Below are 22,942 nucleotides of genomic sequence, written 5' to 3'. Positions count from 1 at the left end.
GGGAACAGCTGTGGAGCTGGGGAAATGCACAACCCTCCCAGCCTCCCACCCCACAGGCACTGAGCAAACCCAAACCGGACTGACAGCTCCTCTCCTCAAAGCAGGAGTGATCTTTAGCACAGGGCATGGTCGTGAGTAACAAACCCCAGGGCGAGTCAGGGCAGGAGCAGCTCGACAGCTCCGCTCACCTAGCCCTGCATCCACTGGGATCGTTGAGCCAGGAGTAACTTGAGCGGGGCAGGCAGAAGCCCAGAGAGGGCAGGCAGTGGGGAAGGGCACCCTGGCAGGCAGGAGCAGTCCCTGATGCCGGGAGCAGTGTGACTGCAGAGAGGAGGAGAGAGTGGAGAAGGGCAGCTGACAGGGCTGCGAGGGCAGCCAGGCCCTCACTGCTGATGTGACTGACCTTCTGCTTTCAACACCACTTCCCCTTTCCCAGGGGCCAGAGCAGCGGTTGCCACATCACCAGGAGGCAAAAGGGCAAGCAAAGGGAGCCGGGGGCAGGGGGGAGGCTGAGCTGGGCACGTGCTGTACAAGCACCTGCCTGGGCCTGGACTGGCATCTGCAGAAACCCCAGTGTGACACAGGCACGTGGGTGCTGTGACTGGGATGAGGCAGGGCCAGGTGGCATCTCCCACACAGAGTGACCTGGATGCCTGGCTGGGTCCTTGCACCCTGTCCAGGCAAGGCAGGGTGTTTACAAACCATAGCTACAGCCCTGACATGACTGCAAGTGTCAGCAGCAGGGCTCATTGTTCTCTGCTCCAAACACCTCAGGAGAGGAGCTGCACAACTGCCTCTGCCCAAGCTGCTGGCTCTGCTCTCCAAGCCTGGTGCTACCCCAGCACTGTCCCTCTGCCTCTGACCTGGGAGTCCATCCCTGAGCTCTGTGGAAGTGGCTCGCCAAGCTGGGCGCAGCAACTTGCCCAGGCTGACCTCACACTGTGCCAGGGAAGGGCTGGAGCATCAGCAGCAGCTCCGCCAGCAGTGTTCCCTGGTGCCAGTGGGACCTGTTCCAGCATGGGATGTGCCATGGTCCCAGCATGGGACAGCCAAGCCTGTGCCAAAGGGCTGCCAGCACCCACTGGCAAAACAGAACTTTGCAGGCCAGTGGCAAGGAGGGCAGTGACTACCTGAGTGAGGAGCCCCTCCGCCAGCCTGCTGCAGACCTGGCAGCCCACCGTCCTTCGGGGATCCCCCACACCTTGCACAGCCCACCCTGCCATCACACACCCATCCTGCCCCAGACAGTGAGGCCCCCAGGCACAAGCTGCTTTGCTGGAGGCTGCATCAACCCCGCTTAGAGAAATCCCTTAATCCCCAGGCCAGAGTGAGCAGTAATCCCTCGGGTGCAGCGGGATTACCAGCGGTGCCCAATCCCCCTCTCCTGGGGCCAGCCTGAGCCGTGATGGGGCCCAGCTCAGGACACGGTGCCAGGATAGGACTGTGCTCCTCACATCCTCTCACCAGTGCTGCAGCTCGGCAAGGCAGGAGCAGCCAGGATGTTTCCCCGCCAGGATATCTCCTCCCCACGGTCCAGAGGCGTTTGAGCCACACCACTCGGTCAGTTCTGCTCTGGGATGGGCTCAGTCTCGCTGCTGTCCCCACGGGAAGATGCTGGGAAGGGGGTGGGAGTGCAGCCCCACACCCTGGCAGGAGCAGGGGGAGCACACATCTGTGCCGCCAGCTGCTCGCCCTGGGATTTGCTCTCTGCCGAGGCAGACGGCTGAAGAGAGGCCGTGAGCCGTGGGGCAGACACTGGCGTCAGCACAATCCCACCAGAAAGAGACTCCCCGTCGGCTCCCACCATGCTACAGCCTCAGCAGAATGTCCTTGGCTAAACCAACTCAGCTTAAGGGCTTCAGAGCAGCTGTGGGCTGTGCTGCCCCCAGCACAGGAACAGTGGGTTGGAGGCAGCTGTGCACTCCCTGCGTCCCCTGCGGCAGGATGAGCGGGACATTTCTAATGCTGAGATGACCCGGGATGTCTTCCAGGTGATTCCGGGAAGCACCGAGAGGCTGCTGGCAGAACCACTCCCCACAGCGCTCTCCCGCTAATGGGTTGTATCTGACAACACCCGAGCCAGGCCGCAGCCGCCGGCACCTTCCTTATCTTACACAGTGAAGTCCTCGCAGCCCAGCACTGTCACTGCTGGGGTGGAACTGCAGCTCCTAATCGGCCGCGTCGCACAGCTGGGCAGGAAACCGGCCCCAGAACCAGCACTGCCGGCAGTGGCACTTGGCTGGCACCAGCTGCTCCCAGGAAGAACGGTCACCAGCACGGCTCCAGCACCGGGGCCATGGCCCCACATCTCAACCAGACTCCAGCCTCCCCTCCGCAAGGCCCTGCCCAAGGAAAACCGTCTGCCGACACACGGGAGCCTGCCTGGGAGAGACCAGCACAGGCAGGGTCTCCCTGCCCAGTCCCGGTCCTCAGCACGGGGAGGAAGGAACGCTCTGCGGGCACGGAGGGCACAGGGAAGCGGGAGGAGAATGCACAGGCATGAGAGGGGAGACCCTGCAACCCCTGAGCCACCGTGGCCCGCCCTGGGAGCGGGTCCGGCCATACGCCGGGAGCTCCCGAACCGGGGGATTGTGACATTCAGCGGGCGCCATCGAGGCCAACCTGCCCCGAGCTCTGCGGGGCCGGGACTCGGCAGTGCCGTGGGAGCACCGGAGCAAAGCGTGAGCGGCCGACGGCAGGCGTGCGGGCAGCGGGCCACGGAGCTCCGCGGGCCCCGGGAGGGCGGCCCCGCGGCGCGCCCGCCCCCCGCGCTGCCGGCGGGCACCAGGTGCCAGCTCCGCCCGGCGCTTCCTCCGCCGCCGCCCGCACGATGCCGCCAAGGCCGCTCTGTCACTTGCGGGCGCAGGTCCCGCCGCCGCCGAATCCCCGCCCGTCCCGGTGCCACCGCCCCCGGTCCTGCACCTGGGAGCGGCCCGGCCCAAACGCGCCCCGCCCGGGAGAGTCGCCGCCGCCCAGCAGACTACGGACTACCCCGGCGCCTCGTCCCGGGCCAGGTGGGTGTCCCAGAGCCCCCCGCCCGCCCCCGGCCCGCACTGACCGCAGCCGCCGCCCTCCTCCTCCTCCATCCCGCCGCCGCCGCTCCAGCCCCGCCCGCGTGACGAGCGCGCCGCAGCCGCCACGGCCGGCAGCACGTGACGCGGGCGGGGCGGAGCCTCGCAGGGCCCCGCCCCCGCCATCCGCCCCGGCGATCCCTCCGTCCCGGTGCCCCCTCCCGCCGCTCGCCCCTCGCGATCGCAGCCGACCATGGCCGAGTGACAAAGACCGGGATTTATTCAGTTCCATCCTTCAATGCCCGTAGCCCCGGCGACGGCGCTGCGGCCCCGCAGGGATCCCCCCCGGTGCCCCCGCGCCAGCGCGGGGCCGGGCCGACACGGGGCCGGGGGAGGCTTTCCATGCAGCCCGTGCAGGGGATGGGGGTCATGGAGTGAGGGTCGGTAACGCTGGGAAGGGGAGGCACAGCAGCATGGAGCAACAGGGATGGATTTGAGGCACTTGCCAGGAGCCCCCGCAGGTGCAGGCTGGGGCAAGAGGGGAAGAGGCACGGAGGAGCTGACGAGGAGCCCGGCCCAGGCAGGCTGGAGGCCAGGCAGAGTGGGCAGGCTCCTCTGCAGCTGGAAAGCAGCTCCCCGAAGGAAAAGGCACAACCCCAGGGCTGCGGCTGTATTCCCTCCCCTCTGAGTGTGCTCCGACAGCTCCCAGGACAGCGCTGCCCTCGGTCCTTGACCCGGGACTGCATCCTGAGCAGTCGGGGATGCAGATCTCAACCTGCAAGGCAAGGAGCAGTGTCATTCCCCACCAGGCTGCCATCCCCCCAGCCCCCAAGCTCACTGTGCCCCCTGGCTCACTCACCTGAGAGCCGGTGGCCCAGGCTGGCCATCTTGGCAGGATGTGACATCAACCAGAAGTTGCGCTTGTTCTGCAACTTCTGAAACGGATTTGAGTCTCTCCTCCGCTCCTGCTTCATCTTCTTCATTTTCTTTACCTGTGCAGAGGTAGGAGAGCACTCAGGTCAGAGTGCAGAGGCCCCAGCCTCTTCCCACCTGCCCCAGCTGAGCACCCACCTTTCCTTTGTCAAACTCCTGGTCCCACTCATCAATGACAGTCTTGCTTTGGGCCAGCGCTGTGTCCCGAATGGCATCCTGACTCACGGCCGAAATCTCACCCTGCCAGGTCAAGACTGCAGAGCGGTGAATTCAGAAGGACTGGGCTGTGCCCTGCTGCATCCCCTTACACCTGGCCCCACCCCGGGCCCGAGGCTGGAGCCCCTTGCTGCCCACCCTGTGCCAGCCCCGTGCCCGGGTGCACCTGCCTGCTTCCAGGAGCACCCAGCACCCCCTGCCTGCACTGGGGTGGGGGAGCTCAGGCCCTGCAGAGCTGAGGAGGCTCTGCCCCCACCCAGGGCTTAGGGCAGGGGCTGCACAGCTGTTTGCCCATCCAGGTGAGCCAGGATTACCTTCTTTGCCATAAGCCTTGTCCAAGGAATTCTGGAGCAGCTTGCCCACCACGCTGGACTCCTGGCCCTCAGGGGCTGTGCCAGCCCAGCTGCTGGCCACAGGGCTCAGGGCAGCCAGGGAGGGTCTCTCATCCCCAGTCTGGTTGTCACTGGGACGTGCTGCCACTGCAGAAACAGGCAGGGTGAGAATGAGCCAGGGGGAGCAAGGGCAGCTACCATGTCCCCTCCCTCTCCAAAGTGATCTCATCCCAGGAAACACCATTTGGACAGACAAGGTCCTGACAGCTGAGGGTGTCTGGGCACATAAGTGCCTGTCCTGGGGGTCAGTCAAGGGACCTGTCCCCACTTCCTCCTCCAGGGCAGAGGCAAGGGCTCCCACGCTGTCCCCCAGGAGCAGCAGGTAGGCCTGGGAGAGGGCAGCCCAGCCCAGGCAGCTGTGGGACCAGCAAACACTAGGGATGGCACAGCAGTGCTCCTGGGCAGGCTTGACCCTGCCAGGCACCAGACAGGGCACAGGGTCACACCTGGGGTGCTGGCAGTGGGGACAGTGTTGGCAGCCAGGCTGCTGAGGCTTTCCATCCACTTGCGTTTGCGGTGCTTGTGCTCTCCAGCCTCCACGCTCTGATGTGTCCTGCAGGGCTCTGCCTCAGTTGTCCTGGAGCTGGGGAAGGCAGCAGGGTCAGCTGACACCAGCCAGACCAGAGCAGGGGTCTGAACTGCCCACAGAGCAACAGGGCACAGAGGTACCCAGACAGCACCCAGGGAGAGGTGAACCCACCCACAGTGATCAGGGGCTTCAGCTGGAGGCATGCTGAGGGGCATCCCAGCTGCACAAAGATGAGAAGCCCCCGACTCAGGGAGCCTGACCTCAGGCTGTAACATGCCCCTTGTCCCTCACCTGTCTGAAGACAGCATCCCAGAGCTGCACTCTTCTATCTTCAAGGGTCTGCCTTTGCTCCTATTCTTCTTTTTCTTCTTCTTCTTCTTCAGAGGTGAAGCTGACTCCATGCCCAGGCCAATACTGGGCTCTGGCACATGTTGCTTGGGCCCACTCTTCATGTCCTGACAGACCAGACCATGGCTGAGACCCTTGTGTGCCACCTCCTTCCCCATGACAGACACAAAGTCGCCTGGAGAGGCAATTTTCTTCTTGGGGGGCCTGGAGTCTTTATCAATGAAGTCCTTCTGAGAGGCAATGACCTCCTTCTTGGGGAGCCTGGAGTCTTTGTCCTTGAAGCCCTCTGGAGAAACAATTCTCTCCTTCTTGGGAAGACTGGAGACCTCACCCACGTCCTTCACAGCCACAGCACCAGGGCTCCTGTCTGTGCTACGATGCTTCCTCTTCCGACGCTTCTTTTTGAAGGAACCCTCTGGCTCCTCCTGGCCAGACCCCGTGTCCCTGCTGCCAGAAAGAAGGTGGTGTGAAGTGTGGGCAGTGGAACCATGGGTCAGCAGGGAGGCTGGGTGCTGAGCAGGCAAGTTGAGCACGAAGCTGAAGGCAGGCTTTTCAGGACTGGGAAGGTCAAGGGCAGAAGAGGACAGGCTGAGGGACAGGAAAAGAGGCTGACCTGAAAGCCTGGAAGCCCCTCTCCTCCTCCCTCCCCTGAGGTGCAGAAGCACAACACCCAACTGCTGCCATCTTGTCCACAAAATGGGAATCAGATGCTGCTCTGGAAGCACACACAGGTCCCACAGCAGACCAGGAAAGAGTGGGTGCTGCTGCAGCACCTGCTGGTGGTGAAGGCTACAAGGGACACCCAGAGCAAGATCTAGACCACGCTGGTGCCTCCTGATCCCATGGGACATTAGTACAGAGTCAGGACCGGCAAAACTCCCTCCCACTCTGTGCTGAAGTCAGCTCTTCTCAGACCTGGAGCAAGCCCTGCCAGCCCTGGAGAACAGAAAAGCTGGCTGCAAGGCCCCACAGATACCCCATGGAGCACCCAAGGCTGTCACTGGCCTGCTTGCCACGTGGGAGCCTGGGAGCAATGGCACTGCTTACCTGGACTTGCCCAGAGGCCTAGGAGTGGAGTCAGGATGGGTGGTGGCTGAGGGCTGGGATTGTGCTTGGTGGTCACTCACGCTCACCTTCTGAGAGGGTTTGCCCTGCAAGTATTGACATAAATAAAAACTTGGCGGTCTAACACCAAGGTCTCCATGAGCCAAGAGAAAAAGGGGAGCCCAGAGAAAGGGGAGACCAGACACAGGGGCAGGGAAGTGGGGGGTGGGAGAATCAGAAGTGTGTTCAGTTAGAAGTACAAAGGAAAAAAGGAAGGAGAGAAATTTAAAGACCTGGAACCCCAGTGCACCCTCCTGAGCCCACTCGCTGCCTGTGGAGGAGGCACCCCCACACCCTCCTGCTGTGGCATCACCCCCTGCCACTGGCCCCAGGGGACAGGTGACACCAAGAAGGTGATAAGGCCCCCCCCACAGGGACTGGCAGTCACCCCTCTGTCCCAGGCAACCCCTGCACCACTCAGGAATGTGGACAACAGCAAGGCCTGGCTCCCACACCCCATCCAGAGAGGGGGGAGAGCAGCCAGCACAGCCCTGGGTAGGAGCTGGGAGGCTCTCCCCACCCACCCCTGGTCAGCAGGTGCCTGGCAAGAGCCCTACATAACCTGTTCAGAAGGCCTAAGGTGTTCAGCTGGAGTCTCTGGTCAGAAGCTCACTCACCTTTTTGGCTGAGAGCTCTGGTTTCCTGGCCAGCAGTGGTGCCGTGGTGCTGCCCCACTCCAGCGCAGTGCTGCCCAGCAGGGAGGGTTTCACAGGGGCTGTCCCAGAGCTTTTGGGGGCAGCCAGGTCACAGTCTTTAGGGACAGCCAGCTTGGTGCCAGGGCCAGCAGGGAGGTGGGTGCCAGAGTCCCTTCCCTGAGAGGTGCAGAAGCTGCTGGAATTGCTCTTGGCCCTGTGGGTCTCCTTGGCCAGCTGCCCTACTGTGCTGCCCCAGGAATTCTTCAGGGTCCTGGCCATCACCCCACAGCCACTGGGTTCCTGGCTGGACTTCAGCAGCTTGGATGAGGTAGGTGGCTTCTCACTGTCTGAGCCCTGTGGGGGAAGCCCTGTTTTGGCCCTGCACATGGTGGTGGTGGCATGAAAGCCTGTTCTGGGCATGCCAGGTGTCTGTGGCTTCTTGGGCCTCTGGACTGTGTCACTGCCCAGCAGTGTGGCCTCGTGGGTGGCTCTGTGGGGCAGTTTGTAGGATGGGGTCTGAAAGGGTAGCTTTGACAGAGCAACTCCATTTGTCAGCTTTGACCCCATCCCAGAAGAGCTGCGGGCAACAGGGACTCCAACATCACCTGGGTCTGGCAGCCCCTTCCCCAGCAGCTTGTCTTCTTTCTAGACATGGAGAAAGAGAGAAGTTCAGTGAGGAAACTCAAGGAGCCGCAGACACAGTGACAGTGCCCTCCCCATGCCCAGGCAGGATCCCTGCGTTCAGCAGGATCAGGATCTCTCCTGCACAACACCCTCTCACTCATCCACCTCCCGGCCTGGCTGCAGCCCCCAGGGCCCGTGGAGCAGCAGCTCCTGGGAGCACCAACCTTCAGGACTCACCGGGCCCATCGGTGGCACACACAGAGTCCCGTTAATCGCAGGTTTCTTCATTGGCTTGGAGTCACTGGCAGTGCAGCGGGGTGGGCTGAAGGCAGCGGTGGCCATGGGTCCTGCTGAGCTCTTCTTGGGGCTGCCCAGCCTGGGGAAGGCAAAGCACATCAGCCGTGGGAACACTGGTGAGCAGCAGGCACACGAGGAAAGGGAGCCAGAGGCTGGAGGAGGTGAGGTGCTACAGCAAACCATGAAAAGGGGCTGGACCACTCCCTGCACCCCACTCTGGGCCAGCCCACACCCAGGGGCCTTGGGGCTGCTTGGTGGGGGTAGGGCACCAGGAGGCACCAGGTGCTCTCTTACCTCAGGTAGAACAGCACATAGGCCTGCTGGTTGAGAACCACCTTGATGTTGCTGGGGTGGACCTCATGGTCATTCATTCGATACCACTGCCCGTTGCTGGCCTGTGGAAGCAGAACATGGAGCAGGTCAGGCTGTGCCTGAGAACAGGGTCAGGCTCTGGCCAGGGAGCCTCCTGACCTGCAGAGTAGCAGGAACAGCATCCATCATCAGAGCTCCTCTCCCCAAAACCCACAGATGGCCCAGGGGCAGACCAGGGAGCTCTGTGAGGGCAGACCTTCATGTTTCCTGCAGCTGACCACAGTCTGAACCCCATGTCCAGTACTCCACACCATCCACCCTGCCAAGCACCCTCCTTTCTGCACCCTGAAGGTACCCACAACCACCTACCAGGCCCCAGCCCAGACAGGGTCCCAAAGGAGTATCCCAGGCTCACCTTCACGTAGCAGAAGTAGTGCCCTGCGTTGCAGCTGTACCCAGAGTGCACCAGCACTGCATACAGTCCATACGTGATGGGGTCACCCTTGGGCTCGGACATGTAAGGCCGGATGTCCAAGAACTCAGGGTATCCCACGTCCTGTGGAAAGAAGATGTCTCAGGAGCTGCCATGGCTTTCTTGCCAGAGCAAGAGCAGCTCTGCTGCGCTATGAGTCCCATCTCTTGAGGGAGGGGACATGCTCTCCCCAGGCAGAGACTGGCGAGGAAGATGCCAGGATGAACCCAACTTCTCCCACTGGGGAATGGCCTCAGGACTGCACCAGGACCACCTCCCGCCCTGCTCGGGGGCAGGACCTAGTGCCAGGACACAGCCCTGGCTGTGGATCACTGAGCACTCACCTTGGTGATTTTCCTTCCACCTGAAGAGCCACAACTGCCAAAGCGTTTCAGTGAAATCGTGAGAACGTTGGAGGCTCGGTGGATGGTGAAACGTTTGCTGGCCGCCACTTTCTTCCTGCACCTGCCCAGGAAAGCTCAAGCTACTCAGGCTGTTCCAGCATCCATGGCTGCCTGCCCTGGCCACACAGCAATGGCAAACCCGCTGGGAATGGTGCCGCTGGCACCAGGCACTGCTCCAGACACCTCCCCACGGCCACGCCTTTGAAGACAAGGGAGCTGAGGAGCAGCAGGCTTCATCACAGGCTTCCATGGCCCTGCGCCTCATGGTTTAGCCATGCAGCAGGCACAGAAGCCCTCCCACATTGTGGCAGCCTTCCCACAGCACACCCGTGGACTCCGTTAAGCCCCTATGTTCACACTCACATGCTGCACCTGTAAGCGTTGTCCCCACCCAGCTGCTCTGGCTTCACAAACAGCTCCAAGGCCCGCACGATGTTTGCGGCTCGCTGCAAGGACACGGTGGAGGTCAGGGCACGTGGGGCCTGCCCACAGCACAGCCCCACTCCCTGCGGAGGTGCTGGCCCCAGGAGAGAGCACACAGCACAGGGCTGCAGGCTGCCCAGAGTCCTGTGCCTGGCCCTGGCACGGCGTGGTGGCTGCTCTGCCCCACAGCACTGCCAGCCTGCACGGAGGGTCACGGCTCATATTCAGACAACAGGCACTGAGACAGGGAAGGAGGAGCAACAGCAGAAGCTGCTTCCCTCCTGTCAGCACCTGACTGCAGATTAAGGAGCCTCAGAGCAGGAACACCCCCCTCAAGAGCAGAGACCCCCACCCCAACCCTGCAGCAATACCTCGACCTCCAGTGTCACATCCAAGTAAGGGTCATAGGTATCCGAGACAGTCTTGCACTCCAAACATTTCACTGCAAAAGGAAGAGCCGTGGGCACACCCTGGCACAACACCAGCACCTACCACACCCCGGCAGGGCACAGACAGCTGCAGTGTCCCCCCAGTCCAGGTCTGGGCTCTGGCATGTCAGCACCGGGATTGACAGCCTCGCAGGGAGGAGGGCTGGCACATCCACTCTGCTGGGGAAGCAGCTGTTGCTAGACAGCTGGGAACATGGCTCCTTTTGCTGATGGCACTGAGCTGGGCCCCACAGGCAGTGGCTTTTCCCATTGCCACACCAGGGTTGTGACTCACAAGTGCTGCAGGACTGACCGACTGCAGCTCTGGTAAGTCAAACATGTAAGCCATTTTCCCAAAGGGTTTTACTGCCCAGGCCCAGGCCCACACTGCTGGTACTCACCACGGGACCGCAGGTAACCACCGAAGATCTGGTGAACCAGAGTTGTGGCCTGGGTCTGGCGATCCAACCTACACAGAGACAGCAGCACAGATCTCACACTGCAGCAGCCAGCCCTGGTGGACCCCTCAGGACAGCCCCACTCTGTGTTCTGGCCAGCCCCAGGGGCAGTGGGAAGTCACAGCCCCTACCAGACTGCTCTCCCTGTGCCCCAGCTGAGGGGTGACACCAGGCTCCAACACACACCTTCCTCTCTAGGAAGCAGAAGCTTCTGGTTGGAGCTCAGAGCAGAGGCAGAGCTTCCCAGGACAAAGGGCCTGGGGGAAGCTGCCCTTACACAGCCACAAAGTTGGGGCTGAGCTAGCAAGTAGGCCTGTATCCCTCAGCAAGTGGGATGTGATCCCAGCCTGTAGCAGCCTTGGGATTTGGAGGCAGGACTGCAGCTATGCTGAGGTGGACGAATCAGCAGAAGGTGAACAACAGCCCAGAGCCCTGTCGCTGAGGGGCAGAGAGCTGGACCCCACACCCAAGGCCCCTGGAGTCAGAACCTCCCCACAATAAGGCTGACCTGGGGCATATGTTCACTCCACAGTCCACTCCCGTGAGTGCAGGGGACCAGCAAGGGAACAGCAAAGAGCAGTGATGGGCCATCAGGCCCCACATACTTGGTGTAGCCATTCAGGCAGGCCTTCTGCATGGCATCGATGGTGTAGCGCAGGAACTCGTGTGCATCCTCCTGCCTGCCGAAGCGCAAGTTATGGGAAATCTCTGCAAGAGAGGGAGGACTCAGCACGTGCTGCAACAGATGCCATCCCTCCCTGCCTTCTCTAAGGCAAGGACTCTGGGGCTTGAGTCCCCTCAACCCAAACCACACATCAGACTCATGTCACAGAGGAAGCCCCTGGCAGCCCAAGAAGTCTCCAGGCACTCCGAGGCTCCATGAGTCATCTCAGTGGAGCTGTTTGCCAAAACATGCCCCAATCCCAACAGCTCTGCTCCCACATTAGTCATGGGGGGCAGCCCTCCTTACTCTTGAGGTCTCGGATGATGGAGAGTGGCTTTATTGCATTGCCGCTGTTGGCAAAAGCCTGAATCGTGTGGTTCTGCATAGTGCACATCATGCAGAAGCTTCCGTGGGCACCTGGAGCAGGAGAGACGACACGACGTTGGGGACAAACCCAGGAGAGATGGAGGCAGGACAGGCAATCTCTGGTCCAATACAGCTCAGTTTTCCCTATGAGCTCGATGCCACGGGACATGGGGACCAGCCCGTGCCATCCCAACTGGCACAGCCTATCACAGGACCAGCCAGGGCAGCTCCCCACATGAGACAGTGTTCACACTGATAGAACACAGGTCCCAGGTATGCACTGGACCATCCCATAGCTTGGCCCTGAGGGACAGATCCTGCTGGCATTCCTACGGATGGGGATGCAAGGCCTGTGTGCTCCCGGGGGTGACAGCTCACAGCAGCGCCTGCCACACTGCTCTTCTGCACTCCCCACAGTCAGGGGCTATTCAGGACCCCCAAGAAGCCAGCAGGCCCCATTGAGCCCATCTTAGTCTTGGCTACACCCAGCAGAGACAAAGATGCCAAGCTTGGGAACACTGTTATGGCCTGGAAAAGTGAGTAGGACCCAGGAGCAGCTTCTTGACAGAGAAACAGGCAGGACAGGGAAGGAGAATCCTGATATCTGCACGGCCTCACCAGAGCCAGGCACAGAGGTGCTGAGCACAGCACTGTGAGCAGGACAGGCAGGCGCTGCTCGTCCCTCCCGGCCCCCTGAACCGGGGTCCCCACTCACAGGTGCGTCCGTGCTCCCGGGAGAGCAGGTAGTTGGTGAGTGGCGGTGTGTATGTCAGGCACTGCAGCGCCGAGTTCAGGAAGCAGGTGTTCCCCAGGTTACTCAGCCCGGCGCCCACACGGTGGACCCGCTCCCACTTCATGGAGAGGCTCTGGGCTGGGAAGAGCACCTTCTGCGGCGCGGGGATCCCGTCACCCGCGGCCCTCGGCGGGGCATGGCTGTGTCCTGAGGGAAGCAGAGAGTCAGCCGTGGGCAGGAGCGCGGAGGGTCCCTTCACCCTCTCCACTTACCCGGGGGGTTCTGCGGCTGCTCCGGAAGGCTGCCGGTGATGCCTTGGGGGCGGCCGATGGCCTCGGCCCCGATGTGCTCGTACTTGCCCCGCAGGTGCTCCAGCTGCCCGGCCAGGCCGCGGCGGGCGGGCACGAACTCGATGCGCTGCTGCAGCACGGAGCGGGCGGCGGCGGCCAGCGGCCGGCCCAGCTCCGCCGCCGCCTCCCGCCGCCCCGGCTCCAGCGCCTCCCGCAGCTTCTCCGCGATCATCGCCGTGGGCGGCCGGCTCGGCGGGCCCGGCGGCCGCGGCTGCAGAGAGGGAGGAAAGGGGCGGCTGAGCGGCAAGGCCTCTCCCGCTGCGCTCCGGCTCTCAGAGCAGCCGGCCGCCTCCACGGCCCCCTCGGCGGGTCCCTCGGCCGCCGCGGGCACCGCAAACTCTCCGCCGCCACCTGCGACCCCGAGCGCCTCCACCGCGCGGTCTCGGCCCAGCCGCCGCCATCTGCGGCCCGGCCGGTCCCGGCGCTCCGCTCCCTACGGGCGGCCCCGCCGGCAGGGCGGAGCAGTGCGGCGGGACGGGGGCGCAGGCCCCGGCGTCCCCGGGCCCGTCCCGCCCGGCCCCGGCAGCGCTCACCATCCGGGTCCCGCCGCACGCACGTGTCGCCACACCGCCACTCGCCCGCCGCCGGCACAAACTGCTTCCGCGCCGGCCCCGCAGGACGGCTGCGCTCCGCCTGCGCGCAGCCCGGAGCCGCGGCCGCTCCGCCCCTCGCTCGGAACAGCCAACGGAGACACGAGCTCCGCCCGCCCGCTGCGAGTCCCGGCGCGGGCGGAGGCGGGACGCGACTACTGCTCGGGCAAAGGCGGCCGGCAACGCCGCGCCCACAGCGGACGGTCCCGCCAGGGGACGTTTCCACGCGGACCGGCCACCATGCGGTACCGCGGCTCCGCCCGAGCCCTCTGAGTCATGGCCCCGCCCGGTCCCGCTCCCGGTGCCGTCGGATCCCCCCGATCCCGCCCTCGGCGCTGCCGCCCGCATCCGAAGGTGGGCCCTTCCCTCTTCCCCTCCCTGACTCGTTCCCTTCCCTCCGGCCGCCCCGCGGGCTTCGCTTCTCTCCGCTGCTGAGCAGGGGCCGGGGTCCGGTTGGGTCGGAGGGGCCCGGGGGGATCCCGGCCGAGCCCCCCAGGGTCGAACCGGAGCGGCAGTCCCCTCTTCCCCCTTGCCCTGGAGCTCCCGGCACGGACCCTCTGCGGGTACCGGGGCGGCTCCAGCGCCGGACGAGGAGACGGAAATCACGGCACAGGGACGACAGAGCCGGCGGCAAAACAAGTGGCGATATTGAAGTCAAAGACAGAGGAGCAGCAGCGACAGGAGCACAACGGGTACAGCCATACAGAGCGCCCGGGATGCGTGGTCGGGACTGAGTAAAGGTTGGGTTTTTTTTTCTTTTTCTTTCTTTTTAATTTTTCTCTTTAATATGTTGAAATTGCCCAGACTGGTCCAGTATGACATCTCAAACCTTACAGGGACGCACAGCATGAAAACCCCACCGGCACAGGGCTGCAGGGAGCATTCCCGGCACGCTCCCAAAGCCACGGGTGCACGTGCCAGTGCCGTGACAGCTCCGCGGCACACGCCAGCATCGCTGCGGCATGGGGATGGCTCAGAGAACTCAGGGCCCAGGGGTGTGAGGGGTCACCGGAGGGGACAGGTTTTCCTGCAGCTGCCCTGCTGCCAGTTCCAGGCTCCGCTCCCGACACCGCAGAGAAGGGAGCTTGCCTGGCTGCAGTGGTGCTGAGGGCCACGGCATGGCCCAGATCTGCACGAGGCGATGATGGACACCCTGTGCCCATGCAGCCAGAGCTGCGGCCCCTGGTGCCCTGCCAAGGGTTCCAGGTTGAGCCTGTCCAATGGTGGCATCTGCAGAAGGATCTGTAGGAGGTTGCAGGGGAACAGAGACCCCTGGAGAGAGGACCACGTGGAGAGAGAGGCAACAGTGCACGGGTGCATGTCAGGGGTCACCCCAGATATGCTAACATGCCCCTCTAGCTTTCTGGGACAAGGCACCTGTGCAGGAGTCGTCTGGCCCTGTGAAAGGTCTGGAGCCCCTTGCTGGGGGTTGTGCCCCATGGTAAAGCCCCCCAGAGCCCCTGCCCAGAGGGGTACCCTTCTGGCACCCCAAAGGGAGAGGTAGGTGGTGGGGGGAGGGGTACAGCAGGGTTGCCAGGTGCTGCAGTGGGGAGGGCTGTGCATCTGGAGCTGTGGGGGAGGCTCCCGCAGCGGGGCACTGGTAGACCTGCTACGCAGCCAGGGCAGCTCCCACCACTCACAAGGGCTTGATTCCTTCACAGCTGCCAGAGCCAAGCATGGCTGGGGGATTGTGACCCTGGCAGGGAGGTGCCCACACCCTGCTCAGCCCTGCCACGAGTGAAGGATGCCCAGTGCAGCTGCGGGCTGCCAGGAGCCTGCAACAGAGCGGGTCCCTGGCCCTGGCCCCCACACGTGTGGCAGCCACCGGGGCCCCCTGCAGCCAAGTGGATTTTCATGCTGTCTCCAGGGTTTGATATCAGCGTGGACCAGTCTAACATCTCGCAGGTTTTTTCTACTGGCTACTGGAATGCGCTCGTTTGGCTTAGGGGTCCTCGATGTCGAGAAACTCTTGCTTGGGGGGGGCCATGCCGCGGTACCAGGCGCATGAGCCGTCGCTCCTCTTGATGCAGGCGTAATGCTTCGCCTGCCGCCCATCCACGTTGTTCTTCTCCATCGCCCAGTCTGTCCACAGACACTCATCCGAGGAGGAGACGAAGCAGGGGATGGAGAGGCAGCGCGAGATCTGTGCGTAACAGAGACTGTCACCCACCAACCCGAGGGGGCACTGGGCCAGGGGGAAGCAGCATGCTCTGCTTTGTCCACCCCCCAGCTCTGGACAGGGATGCCAGGCTGACCCTGCCCTGTGGGGCATGGTGGGGATGCAACCCCAATGCAGGGAACTGGGGAACCCCTGGTTGCCAGTCCCAGGGCTGGCCTTGGTTCCCAGCTGGAGGAGGACAGAGGCAGGGCTGCCCTTCCTGTTTACCCAGCCACGTGCTGTGTCCCTGCACAGCATCACCCGTGAAGGATAGGGAAGAGCATCTCACTGTGGGGCCACCCCTGCCTGGGGGCTGCACACCCTCCATGGTGTGGGGCATGGGGCATGTGGGGGGCAGCCTGGTTGCTCACCTTGCACTCACAGCCCATCTGGTACCGCTGGTTTAGGCTCTTCTTCTGGGTTGGGGTCAGCGAGTCCCAGGTGGACACCAAGTCACAGAGCGTGATGTGCATCTTGCCATTGCCCTCTGACTTGCCTGGGGAGAGGCCAGACAGACCACTCAAGGGGGTTGCCCTGGGCCTTGAGAGTTCGTGGTGCCTGGGGCCCCTCACTGTGCCCTGTCCCTGGTGACTCTGGGGAGCAGAGGCTTGTCCCTAGCTGCCCCCACCATGGCTCAGGGCTGCCGAGCACAGCCAGGACACAGCCAGTGGGTTACCCAAGGGGTGGTGGCAGGAGCAGGAGGGGCAAGGGGAGAACGTGCCCTGGGAGCAGACACACGTCAGGCACTGTCCCGCTGCCCCCTGAGAGCCCTCCCCACAGTGCTCACCTGCGATGAGATATTCCTTCTTCCCGCCGGTGTCCAGCAGCCGGCCGCACACGGCAGTGGATGGAGCCGTGTAGATGAACTCTATGTCCTGGTCGGGGCCCTTGAACATCTGGGGAGCAGAGGCAGGCGTGAGTGGCTGGTGAAGGGGCCACCCCACGGCCCCAGCCTCCTGACCCAATGTGTCCCATTACCTTGATCTGCTTGATTTCATACTGGATGCGTTTGATTGGATTCCCGTATATATCATTCCCTGAATCCACCTCCTTTGCAGAGACTGCCTTGGCTCGGATCACTGGAAGGGAGAGGTGAGGTAAGTGGATGACCAGTCCCACTCAGTCCCTGCATCTCACAGGGTCTCCCACCTTCACAGGGGACTACTGCCCGCAGCAGACCCCACTGCCTGCCTGGCTGCCCCCAGAGGGATGTCACCCGCTGTCCCCAGAGGGATGGATCTCTGGCACGTGCAGGACAGTGGCCAGCAGCATTGCAGCAGCAGCCTCAAGGCGGGTGATAAGGAAAGTTCACAACAGCATCGCTGGGCCCCAGGGCTGGTGAGGCCGTGGCACGGTGAGCCAGGGGACAGCTCTGCTGTGGCAGGGTCCCTGCGGTCATGCTGCTGCCACAGCCCAGGATGAGCGCTCCGGCATGTGAGGGCTTGGCACGTGGCAGTGACCTGCAGGGGCAGGGCGGGCAGCCAGCTCAACCTTACTCACCGGCTGGGACATCGGGCTGGCTCATGCTGGGCACAGTGCCTGGGTCCCTGCCTGGGATCTGCAGGCCCCAGTTGTGCCCAGCTCCCTCCACCAGTGCAGGGACAGAAGCTCCAAGGCAGTACCAGGGATGCTGATGGTGAAGGGGAGAGTGGCAGTGCCAAAGCTAGAGCTCCTACTCAGCACTCCGAGGATGGAGGGGGCCTGGCTGCAGGGCAGTGGCTGGCAGGGCTCCCTGCTCTGCCAGGGGTACCCCCATCCAAGGGAAGGGCAGCTCCCCACCCTGCAGGGCTTCCCCCTGCCCTGCCAGCCCCCCGAGCACTGTGGGGCAGGGAACAGAGAGCTGGGCACTCTCACAGAGTTCATCCTGGTTCATGTCCCCACTGAAGGGTGCTGGGCTGGGAGCAGCCAGGGACATGCAGAGGTCACCCACTGCCTGGCACAGAGGAGCTTCTCCCACCTGGCACGGCCAGAGAGGGAATCTGACCACACTCTATAAATACCACAGGCTGTGGGGGCATGCAAGCAGGCTATTTAAGCTGAAGGTCAGGGGGCACGGCCCCATGCGGGCACCAGCAAGTGTCAACAGAGTTTACTCTGGGAAGGTGACAGTGGCACCAACATGAGCAGGGACCAGGGAAGAGGTTTCCCAAAATGGCCATCCCCAGTCACAGGCAGCGCTCATTCTGTGCGGGGCTGGGGGAAGCAATGGCTGCACTGGGGGCTTTCCCAGCTGCTCCCATCCCTTGGGAAGGGCTGGGCCTCAGCCCTGCCTGGGGACAGCGCCCACTCCTGTGTCAGCAGTGTCGTGGGATCACCGCAGACACAGGCCACCCCTCGCCCCGCGGCCACCGCGTCTCCGTGAGCCGAGCCCTGCGCGCCACCAGTGTAACTCGGGTGCGGCGAGTGCCGGCTCCCGTGCGGGGAATGGTTGCTGGTTCAGTGGGCTCCAGCCTTTTCCATTCACGTGCTGATGAATCACTTGACAAAAATGCAGCCCGATTCTGGGTGGATTTGTTCTGAACAGTGCGGCTTTGTGGAGGGGACGACTGCGCTGTGCTTTCCCCGCCAAGACCCCGCAGCGCAGCCAAGCTGCTCCACGCCCGCCAGGAACCAGGGCAGCAGACGGAGCCCTGAGGAGAGCCTGGGCAAGGAGGCTGGGCGAGGGATGGAGGCAACCCCTGGGTGCCCAAGAACCAGTAGTCAGAGCTCCCCAGGTGCCAATGCCCCCACTGACCTTATCATCCACCACTCCTGCTGCCGACGCGGGCAACCACCAGCCAGGGAGCCCAGACCCTCTGAGAAATGAGCCAAGGCTCTCTGGCTCCTGGGGCGCACGGCAGGCACAGCACACAGTTGGCACTGGCTTACCAAGTTGGACCAGAGAAATGCTGGAAATGCTCCTTTCCCAGGCAGGCCTAGCAAGAAGGTGCTTTGTGGGAGCAGAGGGTCCCCTGGCAGAGTGGGATCCCCACTGGTGACATCTCCTGTGCAGGCCCCCAGGGCTGCCACTGTGGCCTCCACATAGTGAGGACCCTGGACCCTCCAGGGACAGAGAGAGACCCTGCAAGGTAAGCATGTCCCCTTGCTGCTCTCTGCCACCAGGATCAGTTGGGGACATATACAGTCATCCAATGCCACAAAACAACCAGGTTGTCTCTCTGGGCTTGCCAGTGCTGGGGTTTGTCCTCCCTGGCCCCATGTGGGGCTAGCCCACCTCAGGGCACCACTGTGCTCACCTGTGCCCCATCGGAAGAAGGGCAGCACAAAGACCCTTGGCCATGGGACCCCCCCCTTCTGGCCCAAGCCTTGCAGAATGGCTGTCCCTTCCCTTGCTCTGCCACCCCAAACCCCACCAAGCCACCCTGCCCACATGCACCCGCAGCTGCCCAGGAAGTGCCAGTACCCACGGACAGTAGGGGCCACTGCTGGGCTGGATGCCCAGAGAACAAAGCTCCCTTCTACAGGGCTGCTGGCAGCAGAGGGGCTGGCTGCCAGTGCCAGCACTGCCCACTGCCTGCCTGGCACTGCCGGCCCAGGCACCTGACCCCTCGGCAAGGGCAGCACCGTGGTCACTCCAGCCCTGCTTGAGGCCAGCAGAGCTGGGGAGATAGCTAACCACGCTGGGAGGGATTCCTGCACCCAGCCCTGCCCGGCGCAAGGGCCGCAGCCACCTCCAGGTGCCTGCTGGCATCCCCGTGCCCACCCGCGGCCGCAGCGGCAGGAACCCCGCCCGGCACGGCGGTGTGAGGATGCTGAGGATGCGGTGTGAGGATGCTGAGGCTGCAGGCGTGCAGGGCTGAGCAGGAAAGCGGGGGGAAGCGGAGGCCACGGAGCGCCCCAGGTGCCCAGCAGTGCCCGCGGGGCGGCAGGTCCCGCTCGCCCGCCGGCCTGCGCGGGAGCCACGGGCTGAGCGCTGCCGTGGCCGCCTGCGTCATTCCGGCCGCTGACGGGAGCGGGATGGAGCCCAATCAGCGGCAGCCCCCGCGTCAGCCCACGGCCCCTCTGCGCCAGCCGCACGGGAGGGCTCGGCTGCCGCGCGCGGCAGGGCGGCACCGGCACCGGCCACCGGCACCGGCAGGCTCGGCGGGCTTTGCAGGCAGCTGCACCCCCACGGGGACAGCTCCCACCACTCCCCCGCAAATCCCCTCCTCTGCCCGGTCCCTGCTGGCAGCCCCGCACTCCTCATCGTGCCCGTCCCGGGGAACCGAGCCCTGGGACGAGTGGGATCACTGCAATCCAGCTGCCCGTCCCAGCTGCCCCCGGCCCAGGCTGCACCGAGCCCTGCTCCCCCCCTGCCCCAGCCACCGCCTGCTGCCTCGCAGGGGCACAGCCATGGCTTTGCCTAGAAGGGCTCAGCATCACCCCCTGACACCCCACATAGAGCTGCAGCATGAGCTGGGTGTCCTGCTGTGGCACCACTGGGCAGCTGAGCATCTCCTGCAGCAGAGCAGCCCAGCAGAGCCTGGACACAGCCCATGAGGAATGGTGGATGGGGCAGCCCCAAGTCCTTGGGCCCTGCAGAAAAGCCCTGCTCATGTCATCAGCCAGGACATGCAAGCACAGGGTAGCAGGTTCTAAGTCACCAGCCCCAGTGACACAACCCCAGCTCCTCTATGACCCCCAGCCCCTCAGGAACCCCCCACCCAATGCAGAGCTGTGTCTGCCTCCCCTTGCATCGCCTGGAAGTGCAGCTCTGGGCTGTGGCTGCTCCAGTCCCTGCACAGCAGAGCAGTGCAGGGGCAGGTGCAAGGCCAGAGGGGCCATGGGGATGTGGCAGACACTGCCCACACCAGGGAGAGGAGATCCCAGCCCCCAGGGCCAGGACCCACACTGTGCTCAGCCTGATACCCCATACTGAGGGTTGAGAATGAGCCTTAGGGTCCCTTCACCTCAGGTGCACCCACCCTGCACTTCAGGACATCAGCCATCCCCACAGCACCACACTTCTGTCAAGGGCCCAGCCTGGACACAGGTCCCTCAGGAGCTGGGAAAGGTCCTAGCAGCACTGGGGCCCACGTTCTCCCTGGGCTCCACACATCTGCTGGGATGGAACTGGCTGAGGAACATCCCAACTCCAGAGAGCATCCCAGGGAAGATAAGAAGCAGCAAAAGGCCAGGGCACTCAGGACCATCCCAGGTTGTGCCCTGCTGTCCCCAAGCCCAGCACTGTTTTCACTTAGGCCCACACGAAGCACATTTGATACAGACGAGCTGCACAAGAGGCTTGGGCTGGGAGCCAGAAGGTGCCAGCGCTGCCGGCAGCGTGGCTGGGAGGACGCTGCCTGGCAGGATGGGCACCTGCTGAGGGCAGCGGGGCGGCTGGAGAGCAAAGCTCAGCAAGGCAGTGCCCTCCCAGGGGACGGTGCAGACAGCCAGGGCCGCCAAGACAGACAGTGACTCAGCAGCTGAGTCAGGGCTGAGCCGGCACCCCACGACGGGCAGTGAGTCACGAGTGCCCCGAAAGCTGATCCTGACAGCAGCGTGATGGGAAGCCGCAGCCGCACTGCCCGAGCAGGCACAGGGCATCCTATGGGCTAGGGACACCAGCTCCAGCAGCAGCTACAAAAACCCAGTGCTCCATTTTGTCTCAAAACCTCCCTGTCCCCAGCACGCCTCGTGGTGAGGCAGGGCACCCGAGGCAGCAGCCAAGTGCTGTGGGAGTTGCCCTCACGGAGGGAAGAGGCTGGGAGTGGGGTCTGGAAGGGACGCCTGTGATGAACATCCTGGATCTGGAGCAGGGGACAGGGCAGGGCCATCCAGAGGTTGGGGCTGCCTCAGTGTTTGGGAATGTTACCTCTCCAGCTGAGCCTGGGAACGGGCCCGCGAAGGAAAGCGCCGGGAACTGGGGCCGGCCTGTTCGGTTCATATGTTAAAATTTAATAAGGGCATTATTCATAGAAAGAGGAATCCAGATCCCGGCGCTGCCAAGCCCTCCCTTTCAGCAGCATCCAAGCCGAACAAAGTGGGACGGGGGAAAGGAAATGCCTGGAAATAAGGCGCAGACAGGGGTGGCCGAGCCGTGGCGGCAGCTGCCGGGGACAGGGGCTCCTCCGGGCTCCGGACCGGTGCCGTGGCCGCACTCGGAAGGTCCCGGTGGCCCCCGGGCCCCAGCCCCGCGCTGCCACGTACCTCGCGGTGTCACCAGACTCGGGGGAGGCCGGGCCCACCCGTGTCATTCACCGGGGGGCGGCCAGAGGGGACCCGGGCGCTCCGGTCGCCGCTCGCAGCGGCGGAGGCGCCCCCGGGAGCAAGGCCGGGCGCGGGAGCCCCCCGAGACGGTGGGAGGAGGTGCGGGGCGGGGCGGGCACAGCCCGCACGGACGGACCGCGCCCCTCTGCCCGCTTCCCGCCCGCCCCGCGCCAACTTTCCGCTCCTTCCCCCGCCGGGAAGTTGGCGCGGGCGGGGGCTCGGGGGGCTCGGGGCGGGGTTCCCCGCGGCGCTCACCTACGTCGGCGTTGCAGAAGGCCTGTTGCGGGTGGATGGGCGAGCAGCTGCAGGCGTCGGCCGGGCGGGCCCTGCCGAGCAGCAGCACCGCCAGCCAGGCCAGCAGGCTGGGCAGCGCGGCGGGCATGGTGCGGGGCTGCGGGCGCGGCCGCCCGGCCCCGATCCCGCACCCACCGCCGGGCCCGGCCGAGCCGCCGCCGGGAACTCGGGTCCGGCCGGGGCGGGCGCTCTGCGGCCGCCGCTCCGTTGCCTTCACGAAGCCCGTTCGCTTCCTCCCCGCCGCGCTCGGCCTCGCTCTTTAACGTGCTCCGGGGATCTGCTGCTCCTCCTCCGCGTGGCGCGGGGCCAGCCCGGCTGCGCCCGCCCTCCGCGGGATGCGGCTCCGCCGCGACCGCTGCCCCCGCCCCGGCACGGCCCCCGCCGCGGGCACCCCCGCCGCATCCCGCCCGCCCCCCGGCCCCATCGCTCCCGGAGCCCAAACCCCCGCGACGTAGCAGCGGATGGCCGGACCGGCAGCAGTTCTGTGCCCGAGAGTCCCTCCCCACCGTCGGCTCCTCCACCCCAGCTTGTCCCACACCCGAGTTCGCTCCCCTGCCTGCTTCCTGCTCCCACTGGGGCTCCTGTGCCCCTGCCCCAGGCCTCGGGCCTCTCCCCACGGCAGCAGCTTCTGCCCTGGAGCACAGCTCTAAAACCCCACCTTGTCTCTGTCCTGGATCATGATGGGGTTTAACCCCGGCGGGCAGCTCAGCCCCCAGCTGCTTTTGGTTCCTTCTTCCCAGCAGGGTGGTGAGAGAACTGGGAAGGGGAAAGTGAGAAAACTGCTGGCTGAGATAAAGGTGAAGCAAAAGCCACACAAAAGCAAAGCAAAGCAGGGAATTCTTTCACCCCTCCCCATGGCAGGCAGGTGCTGAGCCATCCCCAAGGCAGCTGGGCTCCAGCACGTGATGGTGATTTGGGAGGACAAACACCATCACTCCGAATGTCCCCCCGCTTCCTCCAGCTCTATGCCGAGTATGATTCCCTACAGTGTGGAATATCCCTTGGGTCAGCT

At 64.1% G+C, this 22,942-nt stretch overlaps 2 protein-coding genes across 6 annotated transcripts; both read right to left on the bottom strand.

Annotated features, from left to right (window-relative positions):
- Positions 1-3,273: 3,273 nt before the first annotated feature.
- USP36 (ubiquitin specific peptidase 36) lies at positions 3,274-13,944 on the bottom strand. 5 transcript variants are annotated; one of them, XM_041408997.1, is made up of 20 exons: positions 13,844-13,944; positions 12,622-12,910; positions 12,332-12,556; positions 11,557-11,667; positions 11,192-11,294; positions 10,530-10,597; positions 10,072-10,142; positions 9,641-9,723; positions 9,218-9,338; positions 8,817-8,957; positions 8,384-8,484; positions 8,030-8,168; positions 7,151-7,813; positions 6,477-6,580; positions 5,373-6,017; positions 4,999-5,135; positions 4,475-4,639; positions 4,083-4,198; positions 3,871-4,003; positions 3,274-3,786 (listed from the first exon to the last, which is right to left on the bottom strand). In XM_041408997.1, exons 2-20 carry the CDS (start codon positions 12,869-12,871, stop codon positions 3,782-3,784), a joined length of 3,381 nt encoding a protein of 1,126 aa, XP_041264931.1. In that variant the 5' UTR covers positions 12,872-12,910; positions 13,844-13,944; the 3' UTR covers positions 3,274-3,781. The 5 variants fall into 5 exon arrangements, 4 of the variants coding, with proteins under 4 accessions (XP_041264931.1, XP_041264928.1, XP_041264929.1 ...); XM_041408994.1 differs by lacking the exon at positions 13,844-13,944 and adding an exon at positions 13,233-13,800; XM_041408995.1 differs by lacking the exon at positions 13,844-13,944 and adding an exon at positions 13,233-13,800 and having other exon boundaries at positions 5,373-5,987.
- Positions 13,914-22,238, bottom strand: TIMP2 (TIMP metallopeptidase inhibitor 2). Its single transcript, XM_041409004.1, has 5 exons — positions 21,892-22,238; positions 16,426-16,526; positions 16,235-16,343; positions 15,819-15,943; positions 13,914-15,432 (listed from the first exon to the last, which is right to left on the bottom strand). The coding sequence occupies exons 1-5, from the start codon at positions 22,016-22,018 to the stop codon at positions 15,232-15,234; spliced, it is 663 nt and encodes a 220-aa protein (XP_041264938.1). The 5' UTR covers positions 22,019-22,238; the 3' UTR covers positions 13,914-15,231.
- Positions 22,239-22,942: the final 704 nt, after the last annotated feature.

Source organism: Onychostruthus taczanowskii, unplaced genomic scaffold, assembly GCF_017590055.1.
Source record: "Onychostruthus taczanowskii isolate IOZ18803 unplaced genomic scaffold, ASM1759005v1 scaffold30, whole genome shotgun sequence".
In the NCBI taxonomy this organism is placed as follows: domain Eukaryota; kingdom Metazoa; phylum Chordata; class Aves; order Passeriformes; family Passeridae; genus Onychostruthus; species Onychostruthus taczanowskii.
This window is presented reverse-complemented; position numbering and strand designations above follow the sequence as displayed.

What these genes read in the sequence shown, in the direction of transcription:
- TIMP2 (XM_041409004.1), bottom strand. Translation starts at nt 22,018, where the DNA reads ATGCCCGCCGCGCTGCCCAGCCTGCTGGCCTGGCTGGCGGTGCTGCTG. An exon ending in CTTCTGCAACGCCGACGTAG is followed by an intron (nt 16,527 to 21,891) that starts GTGAGCGCCGCG and finishes TCTCCCTTCCAG; the next exon opens with TGATCCGAGCCAAGGCAGTC. An exon ending in ATGAAATCAAGCAGATCAAG is followed by an intron (nt 16,344 to 16,425) that starts GTAATGGGACAC and finishes TCTGCTCCCCAG; the next exon opens with ATGTTCAAGGGCCCCGACCA.
- USP36 (XM_041408994.1), bottom strand. Translation starts at nt 13,637, where the DNA reads ATGCGGGCGGCAGCGCCGAGGGCGGGATCGGGGGGATCCGACGGCACC. An exon ending in TGGTTACCTGCGGTCCCGTG is followed by an intron (nt 10,143 to 10,529) that starts GTGAGTACCAGC and finishes TTCCTTTTGCAG; the next exon opens with TGAAATGTTTGGAGTGCAAG. An exon ending in ATGTGACACTGGAGGTCGAG is followed by an intron (nt 9,724 to 10,071) that starts GTATTGCTGCAG and finishes GTGTCCTTGCAG; the next exon opens with CGAGCCGCAAACATCGTGCG.